Source organism: Mobula birostris, chromosome 5 (assembly GCF_030028105.1).
Source record: "Mobula birostris isolate sMobBir1 chromosome 5, sMobBir1.hap1, whole genome shotgun sequence".
Classification (NCBI taxonomy): Eukaryota; Metazoa; Chordata; class Chondrichthyes; order Myliobatiformes; family Myliobatidae; genus Mobula; species Mobula birostris.
In genome coordinates, this window is record NC_092374.1 from 60,874,528 (window position 1) to 60,890,851 (window position 16,324).

The following is a 16,324-nucleotide window of genomic DNA, read 5'->3' on the forward strand; positions in this document are numbered from 1 at the left end:
CCGGGTAAAAGATACTTGGCAATGTTACAAATAGAAAATGCTGGACATACTCAGCTAAGTCAGAGATGATGCAGTTCCTCCAGCTGTCCATTCCATATACAGCTGAGTAAGAAACAAGTCAAAAGTTCGGAAAGGTTGAAAGTCCTGAACTGCTGATAGAATGTCCCGATGCACTGGTAGTATAAAACTATCAAGGAGTCTGGCCAGTTCACAGAGGAGAGGAGAGGAGCAATGTTTTTCAGAGTGCTGATAGTGATGGGAGTGGAGTAACATGCACTATGCCTGGCACTAGATGAACTGAAGCGCACAGTTCCACGAGAGCTCTGAGGGCATCTTGACATTAAGCCTTAAGGCTTTGAAGGAGCTTCCTTCTCTGTTTCAGATCAATTACCACTTGACATTTTAATAGTCATGTAGCTATACTCAATGAGTTATAGTCTAATGATCACAAACAAAAAAGCAGTGATATCATCGGACAAAGTCAGCATGGATTTGTGAGAGGAAAATCATGTCTGACAAATCTCATAGAATTTTTTGAGGATGTAACTAGTAGAGTGGATAGGGGAGAACCAGTGGATGTGGTATATTTGGATTTTCAAAAGGCTTTTGACAAGGTCCCACACAGGAGATTAGTGTGCAAACTTAAAGCACACGGTATTGGGGGTAAGGTATTGATGTGGATAGGGAATTGGTTGGCAGACAAGAAGCAAAGAGTGGGAATAAACGGGACCTTTTCAGAATGGCAGGCAGTGGCTAGTGGGGTACCACAAGGCTCAGTGCTGGGACCCCAGTTGTTTACAATATATATTAATGACTTGGATGAGGGAATTAAATGCAGCATCTCCAAGTTTGCGGATGACACGAAGCTGGGCGGCAGTGTTAGCTGTGAGGAGGATGCTAAGAGGATGCCGGGTGACTTGGATAGGTTAGGTGAGTGGGCAAATTCATGGCAGATGCAATTTAATGTGGATAAATGTGAAGTTAACCACTTTGGTGGCAAAAACAGGAAAACAGATTATTATCTGAATGGTGGCTGATTAGGAAAAGGGGAGGTGCAACGAGACCTGGATGTCATTATACACCAGTCATTGAAAGTGGGCATGCTGGTACAACAGGCGGTGAAAAAGGCAAATGGTATGCTGGCGTTTATAGCAAAAGGATTCGAGTACAGGAGCAGGGAGGTACTACTGCAGTTGTACAAGGCCTTGGTGAGACCACACCTGGAGCATTGTGTGCAGTTTTGGTCCCCTAATCTGAGGAAAGACAACCTTGCCATAGAGGGAGTACAAAGAAGGTTCACCAGATTGATTCCTGGGATGGCAGGACTTTCATATGATGAAAGACTGGATGCACTAGGCTTATACTCATTGGAATTTAGAAGATTGAGGGGGGGTCTGATTAAAATGTATAAAATCCTAAAGGGATTGGACAGGCTAGATGCGGGAAGATTGTTCCCGATGTTGGGGAAGTCCAGAACAAGGGGTCACAGTTTGAGGATGAAGGGGAAGCCTTTTAGGACCGAGATTAGGAAAAACTTCTTCACACAGAGAGTGGTGAATCTGTGGAATTCTCTGCCACAGGAAACAGTTGAGGCCAGTTCATTGGCTATATTTAAGAGGGAGTTAGATATGGCCCTTGTGGCTAAAGGGATCAGGGGGTATGGAGGGAAGGCTGGTACAGGGTTCTGAGTTGGATGATCAGCCATGATCATACTGAATGGCGGTGCAGGCTCGAAGGGCCGAATGGCCTACTCCTGCACCTATTATCTATGTTTCTATGTAAACAAGAGAAAATCTGCAGATGCTGGAAATCCCTCCAGCATTTTGCGTGCATTACAATAGTTTAATGATTATTAAAATCCAGTACATTTCTGTTGGTATCTGATAAGAGTTAGGCAAACTTTCAGAGGTTGCTTTTTTCTTGGTAAATGATAAGAGTACCTGGATTAAAAATAATGAAATTCGGTCACACAGTACTGGTAAAACATGTTCAGCCCAAATGTGAATTTGGCAAGTTTATTCAGTCTGTTCATTACATTATTTCAAACTGAGTGGATGACTTCTGTTGATCACAGCAGCTTGGTTCTGTCATTTGGTATCTCTGCATAGGGGGTAGTCTGTGAGGCTTTTATTTATTTTTATTTTTGTTTATTTAGAGATACAGCATGGAATAGGCCCCTCAAGCCCTTCAATTCGCACAGCCCATCCCCCAAAATCCCTAATTTAACCCTAACCTGATCACAAGACAATTTACAATGATGGGAGGCATTGATCATGTGGATAGCCAGAGGCTTTTCCCCAGGGCTGAAATGGCTAACACGAGGGGGCATAGCTTTAAGGTGCTTGGAAGCAGGTATAAGGGGGACGTCAGAGGTAAGTTTTTTGACATCGACAGAGGTGGGTGCGTGAAATACACTGCCAGCAAAGATGGTAGAGGCGGATACAATAGGGTCTTTTAAGAGACTCTTAGATAGGTAGATGGAGTTTAGGAAAATAGAAGGCTGTGCGGTAGGGGAACTCTAGGCAGTTTCTAGAGTAGGTTACATCAGCGGTCCCCAACCACCGGGCCACAAAGCATGTGCTACCGGGCCGCGAGGAAACGACATGATTTGGCGATAGGAGTCAGCTGCACCTTTCCTCATTCCCTGTCACGCCCACTGTTGAGCTTGAACGCACGCGAGGTCATTACCCGCGCATCATCCATGTCAGCGCGGGAAGGAGATCAACTCCTCCAGCTTGCAAATGATGGCGGGCTGAAAAGTATGTTTCACATAATATCTCTGCCGGCATTCTGGATCAAAGTCAAGGCTAAATATCCTGAGGTAGCCACGAAAGCACTGAAAACGTTGCTTCCATTTCCAACATCATATCTCTGCAATAAATGCAACGAAAACTAAATTGCGGAATAGACTGGACATAAGGAACCCCCTTTGAGTATCGCTGTCTCCCATCACCCTTCGATGGGACCGTCTTGTTGCAGAACAAGCCCAGGGCTCCCACTGGTTCAGCGATATTGGTGTGTTTCAATGATTTTATATGTTTATATAGGGAAAATATGCGCTGTGTGTTTTATATCCAAATGTTACTTAAAATGTTATGATGCTATTAATTTATAAGTGACTTATATAACCATATAACAATTACGGCATGGAAACAGGCCATCTCTGCCCTTCTAGTCCATGCCGAACGCTACTCTCACCTAGTCCCACCAAACTGCACTCAGCCCATAACCCTCCATTCCTTTCCTGTCCATATACCTATCCAATTTTTCTTTAAATTATAATATCGAACCTGCCTCTACTACTTACTTCAAGCTCCCCTGTCCTCCCCTGATAATTGACTTATCACTATATTCATGCGAGGAAAATATGCGCTGTGTGTTTAATATTATATTTGTTAGATAAACCCTTTTAGAAACAAAATTGAGTGTATTAGCCACTTATCACCTATATTCCGGTCGTGATTAACACCCCACCCCCCGAACAGAATCGCCAAAAAACAATTTGTAGAAAAAAATCGGTACGTACACGCATGCGCAAGTCACGCATGCGCACTGGTGCTCGCGCAAGGCTTCATGGTCATTGTAGTCTTTCTAGGGGTAAACGCAACATATTTGACTGCTACTCCTGTCCGTTGACAGCACTACCCCGCCCCCCCGGGGTCAGCCCGTTCGCAAGAATATTGTCAATATTAAACCAGTCCACAGTGCAAAAAAGGTTGGGGACCCCTAGGTTACATGGTTGGCACAACATTGTTGGCGGAAAGGCCTGTAATGTGCTGTAGATTTTTATCTTTCTATGACTGATTAACTAAATCAGCATGTCTTTGGACTGTGGAAGGAAACTGGAAGACCCAGGGGAAACCCACACATTCCACAGGGAGGATGTACAAAGACTCCTTACAGAGGATGCTGTAATTGGACTCTGAACTCCAATGCCTTGAGTTGTAATAGCTTTGTGCTAATTGCTATGCTACTGTGGCGCTCTAATTTTATAGTCGTGTTTGTGTTAAATAGTAGCTCAGAAGCAGAATATATGTTTTTCTGATTAAACTACAATTGAACTGGGACCATACACAAAATGCTGGAGGAACTCCGCAGGCCAGGCAGCATCTATGGGAAAAAAGTACAGTCGATATTTCAGGCCAAGACTCTTCGGCAAGACCGATGCACTGTTAGCATCACAATATAACTCCACTTTTTCAATGTAAGTTGCCCAGTCTTCAATGCCACTGTCAAATGCTGTAATGGTTCCAATCATCGCCACCTTTGTTATGTTACTTTAGCCTAGTTTTCCCCTTGTTTTCTTTTTGACTCGTGTCCCTTTTGCTAGCGCAATGAGCTCACTCCATATAGATGCGTGTGTCGTTCCTTTTCATCTCCCTTCCCTCTCTTCTCCAAGTGTCATTATCAACTAAAACGCGGTGTTCCGATAAGATGTAGGTTCATAATTCTCATCGCCAATTTGTTGTGTGTGTGGCCTGTTTACACAACAATGTTATTAATAAAAATGCTGGAGACAGGAGCTAAGTTTCATGGATCTCTTCTGGCAGAATCCAAGCTCAGCACACACATACAGATCAATATGAGCCTAATAGCACATGCTCAATACGCGCCTATGCAATGACGTGTTACCAAAGCATAAAGTAGTCCCTTATTATAATGTAGGCTATACAGTACAATTTTGATGTTACTTGGTATTATTATGGAGTGCAGGAAATGGGTTTCCAGTGAGGGTGAAGGGAATGAAGCAACTTTTCTAAGGAAATTCTGAACCATCAGGATTTCTGAATCATTTGGTAGCAGAGTGCTAGACTTTTATAGGGTGATGCTGGGGCTGATGAGGTGATTCCTCTGTTTTGCAGAGCTTTCTGATTGATAGATGAATGAAATAACTTAGAGTGAGAAAACAAAGGGACATGTTAAAGCTGTGAAATACGGGTTAGAGCAGTTGCTGAGGCCAACATTCCCTCTAATCTTTTTTTACAGCTGTGCAGACCAACCATTGCTCTGTGCAGGAACTTTTTACATGGCCTGAAAACTGAACAGCACTTTAATGTTTTTTTTTGGCAATATACACATCAAACAATCACAAACCACAACTCACAACACAAGCAAACTATGTCAGGCAGTTGAAACAACTGAGAGGCACAATGACAAAAGTAACACGTTTTGACTAGATGGTGTTGGTGTTCAGCAGGTTGGCGGTTTATTAGCAATGAGCTACCAACTTCCATTCTGTGTTTACTGTTACAGTTTGTAACAGTGTTATAACGAAGCACTGACAATGTAAATACATTGAAGCTCTAAAACGTTTCAAAGTAAATGTGGTACAATTATTGTTCAGAACTTTTATAGATTATATTAAATAGCACATAATTAATATTAACATAGATCTTAAAATTATATCAGCATAGTTTCAAAATTATATTAACATTATATAGAAGAAAATTCCAGCTGCATGGCAACAAAGGCTATGTGCATGGGAGCATTTCAGTTACAGTGCAGCTTAGAGAGAGCAGTGGCTGAGACTCAAAACCAAAAGGAGAATGTTGAAGATGTCCAGCAGCATCTGTGGAGAGAGGAAAACTGACATAACTTTGCAGATGGATAATCTTACAAGCAGAGAAAGCTAACTATCTGAATTTGTTGAGCTCACCATTAAGCCCAATGGCTGCAAAGGTGTGCAGGTAGAAGGTGAATTGTTGTCTCTTAAGCTTACCTTGGGCCTTACTACAACCATTCATGAGGGCACAGACAGCTAGATCTAAGTGGGAGTGGGATAGGAAATTGAAGTGACAGGCAACAGAAAGGTCATGAACTCTGAAGCCCAATTGGATTAGTTGCATCCCTGAGGGGAGCTTGAAGCTCTGGACGAGTGGAGGAGATGAAGTAAAAGAGAAGATGCTGCAACTCTCACATCAGTATAGGAAAATATTAAGAGATAGAATGTAGTTCATGGTGATAGGAGAGTGGGAAAGGGAGTCATTATGGGAACGTTGACATTGAAATTGTGAAATGGAGCAGAGGGGAAGGTGTATCTGGAGGTGGAACCTCATTGAAGCTGGTGGAAAATATACAGGATTACTTATTGACTGTCAAACCCAGGGGAATGGAAGATGAAGGCTAGAGATTTCTATCCTTGATCTGTCCAGCGGGGAGGGTGTAGAAGAATACTCAATGTACAGTTTATGTTATGTAAGTCAAAGCAATGTGTGATGCAGGCATTGAATTTTTATTATTCCTCACAGATTTGTTGCTGAGTTGGCCAAACGGAAGGTAAGGTAGACTCGCCTTTCTTTGGTTCACCCTTCCTTTTGTTTCTTTTTGTACTATCTGGCCTCAAAGACATGACCTTCAGCCTTACCAGTAGCAACACACTGTGCACACAAGGAAGCTTCATCCAAACTTTAACTGGCACCTTGAATATCCTGGCTCAACCTTGTCTCAGATTTGGATTCCATCTGAGAAAGCCCCTATGTTTCTCCCCGTACTATTCCTCACACCATCCTGACTTGGAAATATATCTCCATTTCTTTCCCGTCACTACATGAAAATCCTGGATCTCTCTCCCAAGTAGTCTTGTGGGTGTACACAGATCTCAAGGACTGTAGCAGTTGAAGGAAGCAGCTCACTCCTACCATCTTAATGAGGACAATTTGGGAGGGCACACACTCCTTGAATGAATATAAAAAGAGCCTGCTGAAACTCCTCTGCTCTCTATGTATATCTACATCTATGATTCTGCTAGCTATGGTTCTCTCTTTCCAAGTTCAAATGAAATGTCCCGGACCTGAAGGCCACAAGATATAGGAGCAGAATTAGGCCATATTCCCCTTACCAATCAAGAACCTATCAATCTTTGCCTGAAATATACATAATGACGTGGCCTCCACAGCCCTGAGTGGCAATGAATTCCACAGATTCACTATCCTCTGGCTGAAGAAATTCCTCGTCACCTTATTTCTAAAGAGATACTCCCTTTATTCTGAGGCTGTGTCCTCAGATCCCAGACTCTCTTACAAATGGAAACATCCTCTTCATGCCCATTTAATTCAGGCCTTTTGGCATTCAGAAGATTTTGAGCAGATTCCCCCTGATCTTTCTGAACTCCAAGTACAGTTCCAGAGCCATGAAGTTATCCTCATACATTAAGCCTTTCATTTCCTCGATCATTCTGGTGAACCTCCTTTGCACCCTCTCCAAGTCCAGCACATCTCTTTTGAGATACAGAGCCTAAAACTGCTCACAATATCCCAAATGTAGTCCAACCAGTGCCTTATTATGCCTCTGCATTAGCTGTGCTTAACTTCAGCAATTAACTGGTTCTTCTTTCACAGTCACTACGTGATCATCTGAGTATTTGCAACCTTTAAAATATTTACATTTGCATTTATAAAGCATCTGTATTATAGGAAATCCTGTAATAATTTTAATTTCCAGAATAACTCGTGCTGTAGGTGCTGGATTGTATAATAGAAACAATAAAGTAGAAAGGGACTCTGATACCCACTTTGGAGAAAGGAACAGGAACAGTTTCACGTTATTGAGTTTTCATCAGATTTTATGGAGGGGTTGGCTATTTATTAAGATTAAGATGCAAAGAAATGTCTTCACTCAGAGTTGGGACTATAATGGTGGTTCAGGAGGGAACATAGGGTTGTACAGCAAGAAAATGGGCCCTTTGGCCCAAATGATCTATGCAAACATGATGCCCACTTTCTAGTTCCGTTTGCCTACGTTTGGCCCATTTTCCTCTAAAGATTTCCTATCCAAGTACCTGCCTAAGCAACACACACAAGATGCTGGAGAAACTCACCAGGCCAGGCAGCATCTATGGAAAGGTGTACAGTCAACGTTTTGGGCCAAGACCCTTCAGCAGGACTGGAGAAAAAAAAGATGAGGAACATTTTCTGTGTGTTACTTGGATTTCCAGCATCTGCAGATTTTTTCTTGATCATGTACCTGGCCAACTGTCTTTTTAATGTATTCACCCTAACCACTTCCTCTGGCAGCTCATTTCCTTTATGGACCACCCTCTGGGTGAAAAAATTGCCCCTTGGGTCCCCACTAGATCTCTTCCCTCTCACCTTAAATCTCGGCTGTCTGGTTCTTTATTCCCTAACCCTGGGAAAACAACTCTGTGCATTCACCCTATCTACAGCATGCCCCTCATGAACTTATATACCTCTACAAGGTCACCCTTCAGTCTCCTATGCTCCAGTGACTGAAGTTCCAAACGGCCCAGCCTCTCTCTGTAACTCTGTACCCTGAGCTCCAACAACATCTTGTAAATGTTTTCTATGCTGTTTCCAGTTTAAGGTTATTTTCCCTTCAGAGGATGGTCAAAACTGAACACAATGTTCAAAATATGGGCTCAGCAGCATCTTGTGCAATTGCAGCATAATATCCCCAATTCGATACCTGACTGATAAAGACTAGTATGCCAAAAGCCTTCCTCACGATCCTTTCTGTTTCTCTGGGAACATTTCCAATTACTGTAAGTCCTGTTTTTCTCGCGCCACAGATGTTGCCTGCCCTCTTGATTATAACCAAACCATTGTAATGTTGGGACAGATTCCAGTGGATCTGCCCACTGCTCTCCTTCTGGATTCCACTGGCCACAGGTGCAGAGTCCTCTTCATTTGACTGATAATTCCTGACCCCGATTTGGCAAAAGTAATAATTCTTTTTTAAGTTTTGCTAACTACTTACATCAAATATAACTGTTTTTGATCAGTCTGAATATCCTCTTGTAGAGATGATGACTCTACATTCCTACCTTTAAGAGGAGATGACATACACTCCCACCAGTCTATCCTCTGGTCAAAAGAGGGGGTGGTACAATGGCTGAGGCCTCATCACCTGGGGCCTACCAATGACTGATTGGTGCTTCCTGGGTACCAAAGGCCAAAGGTGAACATTGACCACAGCAGGCAACTCCTTTCTGTGTGGGTCTAGTATTCAAATTAATTTAGCTCACTGTAATATATTTAATGCTTGTGAAGCTTCTCTAGTACACTGAAAGGGGTACCAACTCTGAGTGGGCAAGGGCTTTACTGATTACTTCAGCTATTTGTACAAGCATGACCACAGCTCTGGGCTGCCTGTCTCTTTAATTATCTGACCTATCACCTCTCTGTTCTTGATTCCATGCTCTTCAATGTGAGATCAAGGAACTGCACCCTTTCTTTCTATTGGTTATTTGGAGTTCAGACTGGCGCAGCACAGTGATGTGACTAGCTTACTCACAGCTTCAGAAACCCTGGTTTGCACCTGACCTCAGGTGCTGCCTATGATGAGTTTTCACGTTCTCCCTATCACCAAGTGAGCTTTCCCAGGAGCTCCAGTTTCCTCTCACATCTCAATGATGTGGGATGTTAGGTAAATTGGACAAAGTAAATTGCCCCTAAAGTCTTGGTGAGCGATAGAATCTAGGGGTGGGGGTGGGGGCTGGGGGGTGTGGGAGATGATGTGAACTTGGGCACAGTAAAATGGGATTGGTGTCAATGTGTACTTGATGGTCAGTGCAGACTTAATGGGTCAAAGGGACTGATTCTGTGAAGAGACTGGTAACTCCCTTCAGTTACTACTCTCTGTTATCTTGCTCAACCATCACTGCTGTCATTCACTCTCTCCTGTCTTTGATCCAAGCACAGAACTTTGCCAAGTTTCTTGCCTCTGCACTTGACTAAAAGCTACCACAGTTCCATATCAGTCTGTGTTTTTCTCTTGTCACAAATGTTGCCTGCCCTCTTGATTATATCCGGCATTTTCTATTTTTATGTTAATTCAAAGACAGCAATAATTTTAGACTTTATAGTTTGATGGTAGTGTGTAACTAGTGGTATTTACTGATTTATTTTCTGTTTTAGTATCCTCTGGTGAGACCTATTGTGACCCCTCGATTTGCGCTGTCTTGCTCTTCTGAGTTATTGAAACAAATAGGGACATTTGCAAATGCCAATAACTTGAACATTCAGGTACAGCATATAATGCACCCCGAACCCTATTCCTGCCAATGTTCTCTGCTAGTACTTGTACAGTTGTGCACTATTGCTTCTGTCCACACTAACAGGCTGCTTTTCCAATTTTAACCACTCATTGCATTTTCTTCTGCTAATTCTGGTGCTTCTGGCCATCTTTAAGCCTGTACCATCTGGTCATCAGCCCTTCAGTCTTTGGTCTTTGTTGCTGTCCCTCTTCATTTACTTTATCCTTGACTCTGTGACTTTATATTAGTCAAGATACAATATTCAGCAGCAATTTCTATTAATACCAATTTCATATTTGCTGATTATTATGTCTTAAAATACAAATAATTTTTCCAGATAAACTTGGCATGCTCTTCAGATTTTGTTCTGCTGCTCTGTCATATGAAGACAACAAAGATGGGATCAGTTTGTTCTCTCTGCCCTGCATCATGGTCCACTGTTTCCTGTGGTTACCTGGGCCAGATTGAGAGGACCTGTTTTATTATGTTACTTCAAAGGTATTCGCTTATTCATTATGTGCCATGTCGTATGACGTGGATGATCGTGGTCTTTCCATGGTATGATTGTCCTTGGCAGTCAAAGATATGACATTATTAATAAAAGTTTCTGTGCAAACACTGCCGGAAATGATGCACCAATCTGTCTGGTCCTTCATACTCTGGAACCCTGCAGCACACCCCTTGAGCTGGCTGGTACCACTGTAGTGCAAAGGCTTTGCCTCAAAGTGCCCCTAATGGGCGGAGCTGACAGAGCAGCTTTGGCCTTCTGTTGTTGCCTTTTACAATTTTTATATGTCTGACATTTTGACACACAAAAACTATTACAATTGCCGTTCTTGTTTTAAGCATTTAGAAATAGTTACAGACGTTTAAAAAACAGCTAAATATTTTTAAAAGTTTAATTAAGTTCTCCATAACCTCTTCAATCCATACCCTAGAATTCCCACGAAGACTCAGTGAGTCTGGGTTCTGCCACTAGGGTCCATCTGGAGACGGGGTGGGAATTCAGCTGACGGATTTGCTCCGTGAATCCAAAGGTTGGTCCAATAGTTCCATATCTCTTGCACATGTATCAAAGTCCAGCATTTACTGTGGGTTAATTGACTGGATCCCGAAGGCTCTGATCAGAACTGCCAGTCACAGCCAGCATGGTTCAACCTATTAGAAATAAAGTCAAGAGCTCTTTACCTTTGAGACATTACGTGATTCTAGCCTCACCTCATCTGTTGCTGAAACCTTCATCCTTACTCTTTGCTACCTATAAACATAACCTTCCAACCTGCTCTTGATTGGTTTCCTTTATTCTACTCTCCATAGACTTGTAGTTGCCTGAAACGTGTTTTCTTTCATAAACAGAGTCATATCAGTGAGACTCAGCCTGAGATTAATGCTGTGAACAAACTATTTCCAAACTGCAAGAATTATTCCGAAGTTTATGATGTCCACGGCCTTCTGAATGATAAGGTAAGTACTTCTTGCAGATTAAAGAATCTAACCTCCCAACCTTCCACTGCCATCCACTTTCAACATATATCTGTGGTCCTTGTTTCCAGCCCAAGTTTCCCAAGATAAGAAGCTGGAAGCAGGGCTGCTAGTTGGAGTGTTCCTGGGCATTGTTGCTAATTATATATCAGTTGCACACAGAGCATGATGTTCATGTTGCAATTTCAGAAGGTAGCAGATTCATGCACCTATCCAGAATCGTTGTCCAGCTGCAGTACTGAGAGAGTGTTAGATTGTTGGAGGTACCCTTCTTCCCTAATTCCCTAAAAGCCCTTCCTCGGGTGTGTGTATTGATCCACAATGTTATTTTGCAAAGAAGTGGGGAATTTTTTCATGATATCCTAAGACTGATACTTGTCACTCAACCAGGGTCACCAATAGATTTCACAAACAGTCTTCCCCCAGATTTTGCCTCCTTTTTATAGCTCACGCAGAGGGCTGTGATTTCGAGTAGGATGGCTGTCTAATATTATGGAACTAGTGGTGTGAATAGAGGAAAAATTCCTTACCTGTTCTCTATTAGGACAGAGATGTGAAGAAATTTCGTCAGAAAGAGGAAGTTTTTGAAATTCTCTTGCCGTGAGCTGTAGAGGCTTTTTTTAATGAGTATATTGAAGACAGTGATCTGGAATATATTTGACCTAATTGAAAAGTTTAGCAGGAACAAGGGGTCAAATGGCCTACTCCTACATCTACTTGCATTCTTATCGTACACTCCCCCTTTGAGTCTCTGCCTATTTTTCTGGATTTTTCCCACCGTCTGTGTAAGAGTTTTAAAGGAGCCTCTCATCAAGAGCTCATCATCAACTACAATGTCTTTCCAGACTATCATGGCTCATGGAGTCTACCTCTCCGATGAGGAGCTTGAACTCTTCCAGAGGAAAGGAGCTGGCATTGCACACTGTCCCAATTCTAACATATCGTGAGTATCCGAAAAAAAAATGAGTACAACAAGAACTCTTGGTTTAATATTCTGTCGAGATTTGGCTTTAAGGTTGCACGCCAGGAACTTGAACACAGAAGTCCAGACCAGTGATCCCATGCCACACTAAGGGAGTGCTGCTTTGACTTAGGTGCCTTCGTTTCAATGAAGCATCAAGCTGAGGCGCCTCCTGCCTTCCCACGGCACTATTTCAGACAGTGCAGTTAAACTTTATCAAGCAATCAACATTCGTAATGGGGCAGCCCTGTGGCACTCTGGTAGACCTACTGCCTCACAGTTCCAGCAGCCTGGGTTCAATCCTGACTTTGGGTTTTGTCTGTATGGCATCCGCACATTCTCCCAGTCACTCAATGGCAGTCTTCTTAGTACTCTAATTACCTTCCACATCCCAAAGATGTGTGAGCTGGTAGATTAATTGGCCACAGTGAGTTACCCTAAGTGTGTAGATGAGTGGTAAGGCATGGTGCAGGTTAGTGGGAACACAAGGTGAATAGAAAGGGATCAGTGTTGATTTAGGATTCATGGTCAGCATGGATGGCCTATTTCTGTGTTGTGTGAATCTTTAAAAGGAAATCAGATTCTACGGTCATTGAGCTGTGCATGGGATGTGCAATATTTCTAGGAGTGTGGTGGTATTGAAAGTGCCTAGACTGGATGAGGATTGTCAGGTTCTGGTTAATCTCAGGAACTTTGTTTCCTGTCTGGACAATAGCTCTGGCAGATGCTCTTGCTAGGCCCCTTGCTCCCTGCCCTGATGGTTATTTGCTAACCTGATTCCCAAGTCTAGATGTTGATTGATCCCCCAATGGATTCTCAGCTAGGTCCCTGAAGATTCCAAAACATTTTGTCTCTCTTCTAAAGGTATATATTTTAATGTATTGCATGGTACAGCATTGAGGGAGGCCATTCAGCACAGCTTGTTTATGCTGATGTTTTCATAAGTCTCTCCATACCCCTCTTTAGTTCAAATTATAACCATGTCATTTATTCCTTGATCTTTCATACATATCTCACTTCTGCATAGATCTGTCTCTGCCTTTAAACTCAGCCATTCACTGGGGGCAAACCTTCCACTCTGGGTAACAAACATTCTGTACTCTGCAGTAAAGAACCTTCCGCACTCTCGGTAACAGACCTTCCACTCTGCGGTAACGAACCTTCCACTCCCTGCGGGAAGGAACGTTCTGCACTCTTGGAAACGAACCTTCCACTCTGCGGTAACGAACGTTCCACACTCTGCAGTAACGAACGTTTCACTCTCTGTGGGAACGAACGTTCCACACTCCTGGAAACGAACCATCCACACTCTCGGTAACGAACATTCCACACTCTGCGGTAACGAATCTTCCACTCTCGGTAACAAATGTTCTGCACTCTCGGTAACGAACCTTCCACTCTTGGTAACGAACGTTTTGCACCCTCGGTAACGAACCTTCCACAGTCTGCAGTAATGAACCTTCCACTCTCACTAACGAACATTCTGCACTCTCGGTAATGAACGTTCCACACTCTGCGGTAACGATCCTTTCACTCTCAGTAACAAACATTCCGCACTCTGCAATACAAGCCTTCCACCCTCGGTAACGAGCATTCCGCACTGTCAGTAACAAATGTTCCACACTCTGCGGTAACGATCCTTTCACTCTCGGTAATGAATGTTCTGCACTCTCGGTAACGAACCTTCCACTTTCAGTAACGAACCTTCCACTCTCTACAGTAACGAGCCTTCCACTCTCAGTAATGAGCATTCCGCACTCTGCAATACAAGCCTTCCCCCCTCGGTAACGAACATTCTGCACTCTCAGTAATGAACCTTCCACAGTCTGTGGTAACGCACTTTCCACTCTCGGTAACGAACATTCCGCACTCTGCAATACAAGCCTTCCACTCTCAGTAACAAACGTTCTGCACTCTTGGTAACGAAACTCCCACAGTCTGCAGTAACGAACCTTCCACTCTCGGTAACGATCCTTCCACAGTCTGTGGTAACGAACCTTCCACTCTCGGTAACGATCCTTCCACTCTCAGTAACGAACCTTCCACAGTCTGCAGTAATGAACCTTCCACTCTCGGTAACGAACCTTCCACAGTCTGCGGTAATGAACCTTCCACTCTCAGTAACGAACCTTCCACTCTCAGTAACGAACGTTCTGCACTCTTGGTAACGAAACTTCCACAGTCTGCGGTAACGAACCTTCCACTCTCAGTAACGATCCTTCCACAGTCTGCGGTAACGAACCTTCCACGGTCTGCGGTAACGAACCTTCCACTCTTGGTAACGAACCTTCCACTCTCGGTAACGAACATTCTGCGCTGTCGGTAATGAACCTTCCGCACTCTGCGGTAATGAACCGGGAAGTTAGTGTAGAAATAGTAGCAGCTCTGACAGAAATATTTCAAATGTCATTAGAAACGGGGATGGTGCCGGAGGATTGGCGTATTGCTCATGTTGTTCCATTGTTTAAAAAGGGTTCTAAGAGTCTACCTAGCAATTATCGGCCTGTGAGTTTGATGTCAGTGGTGGGTAAATTGATGGAAAATATTCTTAGAGATGGTATATATAATTATCTAGATAGACAGGGTCTGATTAGGAACAGTCAACATGGATTTGTGCGTGGAAGGTCATGTTTGACAAATCTTATTGAATTTTTTGAAGAGGTTACTAGGAAAGTTGACGAGGGTAAAGCAGTGGATGTTGTCCATATGGACTTTAATAAGGCCTTTGACAAGGTTCCACACGGAAGTTTGGTTAGGAAAGTTCAATCGTTAGGTATTAATATTGAAGTAGTAAAATGGATTCAGTAGTGGCTGGATGGGAGACACCAGAGAGTGGTGGTGGGTAACTGTTTGTCAGGTTGGAGGCCGGTGACTAGTGGTGTGCCTCAGGGATCTGTAGTGGGTCCAATGTTGTTTTATATGTTTGTCATATATATTAATAATCTGGATGATAGGGTGGTAAATTGGATGAGTAAGTATGCAGATGATACTAAGATAGGTGGAGTTGCAGATAATGAAGTAGGTTTTCAAAGCTTGCAGAGGGATTTAGGCTGGTTAGAAGAGTGGGCTGAAAGATGGCAGATGGAGTTGAATGCTGATAAATGTGAGGTGTTACATTTTGGTAGGACTAATCAAAATAGCACATACATGGTAAATGGTAGGGCATTGAAGAATGCAGCAGAACAGAGGGATCTAGGAATAATGGTGCATAGTTCCCTGAAGGTGGAATCTCATGTGGATAGGGTGGTGAAGAAAGCTTTTGGTATGCTGGCCTTTATAAATCAGAGCACTGAGTATAGGAGTTGGGATGTAATGTTGAAATTGTACAAGGCATTGGTAAGGCCAAATTTGGAGTACTGTGTACAGTTTTAGTCACCGAATTATAGGAAAGATGTCAACAAAATAGAGGAGTATGAGAAGATTTACTTGAATATTACCTGGGTTTCATCACCTAAGTTACAGAGAAAGGTCTTTATTCTTTGGAACGTAGAAGCTTAAGGGGGGACTTGATAGAGGTGTTTAAAATTATGAGGGGGATAGATAGAGTTGATGTGGATAGGCTTTTTCCATTGAGAGTGGGGGAGATTCAAACAAGAGGACATGAGTTGAGAGTTAAAGGGCAAAAGTTTAGGGATAACATGAGGGGGAACTTCTTTACTCAGAGAGTGGTAGCTGTGTGGAACGAGCTTCCACCAGAAGTGGTTGAGGCAGGTTCGATGTTTCGTTTAAAGTTAAATTGGACAACAATATGGACAGGAAAGGAATGGAGGGTTATGGGGTGAGTGCAGGTCGGTGGGACTAGGTGAGAGTAAGAGTTCGGCACGGTCTAGAAGGGCCGAGATGGCCTGTTTCTGTGCTGTAATTGTTATACGGTTATATGGTTATATGGT

The 16,324-nt window shown here is 43.0% G+C and overlaps 1 protein-coding gene across 1 annotated transcript in view; it reads left to right on the top strand.

Annotated features, from left to right (window-relative positions):
- LOC140197728 (guanine deaminase-like) overlaps nucleotides 1-16,324 on the top strand; it is a 75,518-nt gene that overhangs the window by 25,059 nt on the left and 34,135 nt on the right. The window contains exons 6-9 of the mRNA XM_072258113.1: nucleotides 6,249-6,276; nucleotides 9,873-9,980; nucleotides 11,348-11,455; nucleotides 12,319-12,416. Of these exons, the coding sequence (XP_072114214.1) occupies nucleotides 6,249-6,276; nucleotides 9,873-9,980; nucleotides 11,348-11,455; nucleotides 12,319-12,416 (342 nt within the window). The remainder of the gene's footprint in view (nucleotides 1-6,248; nucleotides 6,277-9,872; nucleotides 9,981-11,347; nucleotides 11,456-12,318; nucleotides 12,417-16,324) is intronic.